The sequence below is a fragment of the Entelurus aequoreus genome, linkage group LG12 (genome assembly GCF_033978785.1).
Source record: "Entelurus aequoreus isolate RoL-2023_Sb linkage group LG12, RoL_Eaeq_v1.1, whole genome shotgun sequence".
Taxonomy (NCBI): domain Eukaryota; kingdom Metazoa; phylum Chordata; class Actinopteri; order Syngnathiformes; family Syngnathidae; genus Entelurus; species Entelurus aequoreus.
Window position 1 is genome coordinate 63,469,695 of NC_084742.1, and position 1,995 is coordinate 63,471,689.

The 1,995-nt window shown below is 45.8% G+C and overlaps 1 protein-coding gene across 1 annotated transcript in view; it reads right to left on the reverse strand.

Annotated features, from left to right (window-relative positions):
* Positions 1–899: 899 nt before the first annotated feature.
* th2 (tyrosine hydroxylase 2) overlaps positions 900–1,995 on the reverse strand; it is a 7,029-nt gene continuing 5,933 nt past the window's right edge. Inside the window, exons 8-12 of the mRNA XM_062067115.1 lie at positions 1,857–1,926; positions 1,728–1,784; positions 1,462–1,557; positions 1,249–1,382; positions 900–1,182 (exon numbers count right to left, since the gene is read on the reverse strand). Of these exons, the coding sequence (XP_061923099.1) occupies positions 1,017–1,182; positions 1,249–1,382; positions 1,462–1,557; positions 1,728–1,784; positions 1,857–1,926 (523 nt within the window). The 3' untranslated portion in view covers positions 900–1,016. The remainder of the gene's footprint in view (positions 1,183–1,248; positions 1,383–1,461; positions 1,558–1,727; positions 1,785–1,856; positions 1,927–1,995) is intronic.

Sequence of the window (1,995 nt, forward strand, 5' to 3'; positions counted from 1 at the left end):
AGAACTGAATCATGAAGTTCATTGTGACTTCACAGGACCGAGTGAACTCAATGACCTCTGTTGCATGTTGCAGCTCAAAGTAGGCTACCAGACCAATTTGGCTAGGGTGTCCATGAAAACATTTAAGTCAGGATGATACAGCCTGTGGGGATTTGTGGCCAGTGCGCCGAGTGCAAGAATCTCTCTGGCTGTCCTGTCCTTAGTGTTGCAGCGGCAACCTGCTGCTATTTGGCTCTGGGCGTATCCGGATCCTTGCCACGGTTTCTCTGGGATTTGTGGATTTGACATTGCTGGATGTGGTGTCTGTTGCAAGAAGGGAGTTAGTTTTCCTACACTCTTCTCCTTACTTCCCACACTATTGTCGTAATCTTCCCAAACCCAAGGATTCCCATGGAGACTAGAGCAGTGTACACAGTTTGAGTTTTTGGAAGTGAGATTGCAAGGCAGCCCTTCTGAGAACTTCACACCGTTGGTGGAGATAACGAGTGTTGTGGATCACTGATGAGCGTTCCTCGAATGTTGCCTGTGGAAATCAGGACATTAGACCTCCATCAAAACTTCAACAGCCTAAAATCACAAGTCTCCTGGGGGATTTGGGGGGGGAAAGAGCATGTTCCAGCCAAGAGGATAGCGCTGGTTGAATGTCAGGTCCCGATGACCTGGCTCGGACATGCTATGCCTCATTACTGGCTCCAGCTCTGACCATAAGAGGGAACTTGATACTTAAATAATTCATAATAAAATCATTCTCCCTGCTCAATCATATGCACATTAACGCTTTCCAAGAATGTTCAGCATAAAAATGGAATACAATGGGGTTTTGTAAGTGTTGCTTGTGTAGTGGTTCCACGTGGCTTATCAAATTAAAAGACACAGAGTCATGAAAATAAATGTTTACATTTTTTGCACATCTTCACAATAAACAGAGACAAGGACTTGAGGCAACTGTACAGTGAATTTGGGCTCTTATTTTACATTTGTGTAATTCCTGTCCAGTTGAGTTTTCCTTGATGTCCTCAGGAGGAACTTAGATTCTCCAAGGCACCCTGCAGCGTCTTCAGTTCTTCTCGCATCCTGCACAGTTCGTTTACAATCTTGCTGGGCTGATCCAGTACGTCAATGGTGCAGGTGAAAGGCTCGTATCGCACTGCAAAGGGCCTCTTGATAGTCCCAGAGTACTTCCTGTCGAAGAGAACAACAAGGGTAAGACAACCAGCACAGTGGATATTTTGCCTTAAAAGAAAATACCTCAGTTTAATCTTGGCGTCCTCCAAGCTATCAGAGACAAAGTAAACTGGCTGGTAGGTTTGATCCTGATACGGCTGCACAGCAGTTTCCTCTGGGTTGAAGGGTTTGTACTCCGGCTCGTTGGACAGAGCATACTGGTAGAGGGATAGGAAAATGTCAAGATAAGTGCAATTTTGATGAAATCCTCTGTAGGTGAACATAGTGGTCACTCACAACAAGCTCTCCATAGGACGAGAGGAGGCCGGCGCCGTAAGCTTTCACGGTCCCGTTCTGTTTGCAGAGTCCAAACTCCACAGTGAACCAGTATAACTATAAAAGAGCGGAGAACTGAGAAGTCAGAGTTGGTGCAGTTATTAGCTTTAGCCACCTGATGCTGCTAAAGTCAACAACTTGCAGTGTGAACACAGGCTGCGTTTCCAGTAGTCACAGCCTCGCTCAAAGTAAGCCTTCTCTTGTTTGGATATTTTTGAAAGACCTACCGTGGATAGTTTCTCAATGTCTTCTTGTGAAGCTCCAAGTGAGGCCAGGCCGATCTCCTGGAGGTGGTCAGAATGATCAGCGACATTGCTCAAACCGCAACAACAAAAACGTGTAGCATATGCTATTACCTGGGAAAACTGGGCAAACTCCTTGTCTGCCAGCATGGGAATGTGTCCAAGCAGCTCATGACAGCAGTCTCTGTGGAAGGAGGTGAAGAGTCAGTTGAGTGAAAAACTTAAAGGTGCATATGTAAAATAAGTGACTCAC